Here is a 1,839-nt window from a genome sequence, read left to right as displayed (position 1 = left end):
CAATGCAAAACTTTGAGGACATATATCTTTAGTTCTGTATTTGTAAATATTATAAAAAGTACATATTAATAAAAAAAATACTAATACAAATCTAACAAGATCCCACATGACTATATTTTTATTCACGTATAAATCACAAACGAGGGTCAAAGTGCAATTTGTGAATAGTGTAAAATGTCAAAGTGTGTAGATTAATATGAAACAGAGGTAGTATATGCATAGGGAACATGAGGAAGCTCATGAAAAATTGTTTCATGATTATTTCAGCATCGAACCTCTGTACCCCGAGAATATATTTCGCCGAAGGTTTCGTATGCACAAGCATGTTTTCCTTCGTATTGTCGAAGGTTTAACAGCTAAAGATGATGAGTTCTTCACGCAAAAACCGGATGCTACTGGAAGGATAGGTGCAACTGCACTCCAAAAATGCATAGCGGCTATCAGGATATTGGCATATGGTTCATCCTCTGATGCTGTTGACGAGTACCTGAAAATTGCTTCAAGCACCGCTAGAGAATGCCTTCTTCATTTTAGCGAAGGGGTTGTTGCTAGATTTGGACATGAATACTTGAGGAAGGCAAATGCAAATGACATTGAGCGTCTCCTACATGAAGACGAGCGTCGTGGCTTCCCAGGCATAATGGGAAGCATCGATTGCATGCACTGGAACTTGAAGAATTGTCCTCGGGGTTGGAAAGGAATGTATCAAGTGACTTATGGATATGACATGCTTTTTTTGGCACCCCGGGTTCATGCAATGATATAAACTTATTGCAGAGGTCTCCCGTCTTTGATGATGTTCTGCAAGGAAGAGCTCCAGAGGTCAACTTCTTAGTGAATGGGACAACTTATAACATGGGTTACTATCTTACTGATGGCATATACCCGAGGTGGTCAACATTCATCCCCGCAATAAAGCTCCCCCAAACCCCCAAACAAAGATTAGCCACACAACATCAAGAAGCTGGAAGAAAAGACGTAGAGCGTGCATTCGGGGTATTGCAAGCTAGATTTGCAATCATTCGCAAACCCGCTCTCGCGTGGGATAAGGACATATTGTGGAAAATAATCATGCATCATGCACAATATGATTGTTGAAGATGAGTTTGATACTTATCAAAATTACCGAGCTCTGAACGAATATGATCAAGTTCAAACTCAAAATAACGAGGGGTCATCTAACCAAGTCGGAGGAAACTCATTCGTTGTGCACAATGGAAGACTCGAGGCGCGAAATTTAGGTGCATACATGGAGAGAAGATCCGAGATGCGAGACGAAGAAACTCACATCTCACTAAAAAATAACCTGGTTGAACACATATGGCGTAAGTTTGGGCCTAATCGTCAAGTTGATTAAGTAACTTTTACTGAATTGCTTATGATTTAAGTTATTTCAAATTTCATGTATTTGTGTGTTTTAAATTATCTATCTTTATGTATCAAATTATCATGTATTTGTGTGTTTTAAATTATCTATCTTTATGTATCAAATTATCATGTATCTGTGTTTTTAAATTATTTATCTTATATAATGTGTTCGTTTTTTATTTATAATGTCAAGTTAACATAATTTAATTTAACGTAAGCTAAATAATACGTAGTTACTATAATTTCAAGTTAACGCTAATTTAATTTAACGTAATCTAATTAGCTTTTAACGTAATTTAATTAGTTTTTATTAATTAAGATCATCTATTTCATATAAAAATAAGCATTGAGTAGGAGAAAGAGTATATGGTGGGGTATGGTAAAAGTAGGAGAGAAAAATAGAAAAACCAAGTAAGACCAACCAGACTATTGTGAGAAAAAAACTATGAGTTGGTGGGCGTTTTAGTGGGA

At 36.2% G+C, this 1,839-nt stretch overlaps 1 protein-coding gene across 1 annotated transcript; it reads left to right on the top strand.

The window, feature by feature from the left end:
* The first annotated feature begins 214 nt into the window (after nt 1-214).
* LOC125493807 (uncharacterized) lies at nt 215-1,098 on the top strand. Its single transcript, XM_048637330.1, has 2 exons — nt 215-709; nt 778-1,098. The coding sequence occupies exons 1-2, from the start codon at nt 215-217 to the stop codon at nt 1,096-1,098; spliced, it is 816 nt and encodes a 271-aa protein (XP_048493287.1).
* Nucleotides 1,099-1,839: the final 741 nt, after the last annotated feature.

This window comes from Beta vulgaris, chromosome 9 (genome assembly GCF_026745355.1).
Source record: "Beta vulgaris subsp. vulgaris cultivar EL10 chromosome 9, EL10.2, whole genome shotgun sequence".
NCBI classification, from domain to species: Eukaryota; Viridiplantae; Streptophyta; class Magnoliopsida; order Caryophyllales; family Amaranthaceae; genus Beta; species Beta vulgaris.
Note: the sequence above shows the minus strand (reverse complement) of the source record. Positions and strands in the feature narration are given on the sequence as shown.

Excerpts from the sequence above, each read along its gene's own strand:
- LOC125493807 (XM_048637330.1), top strand. The coding sequence starts at position 215 with ATGCATAGGGAACATGAGGAAGCTCATGAAAAATTGTTTCATGATTAT. Across the intron at positions 710-777 it reads GTTGGAAAGGAATGTATCAA|AGGTCTCCCGTCTTTGATGA; the intron begins GTGACTTATGGA and ends AACTTATTGCAG.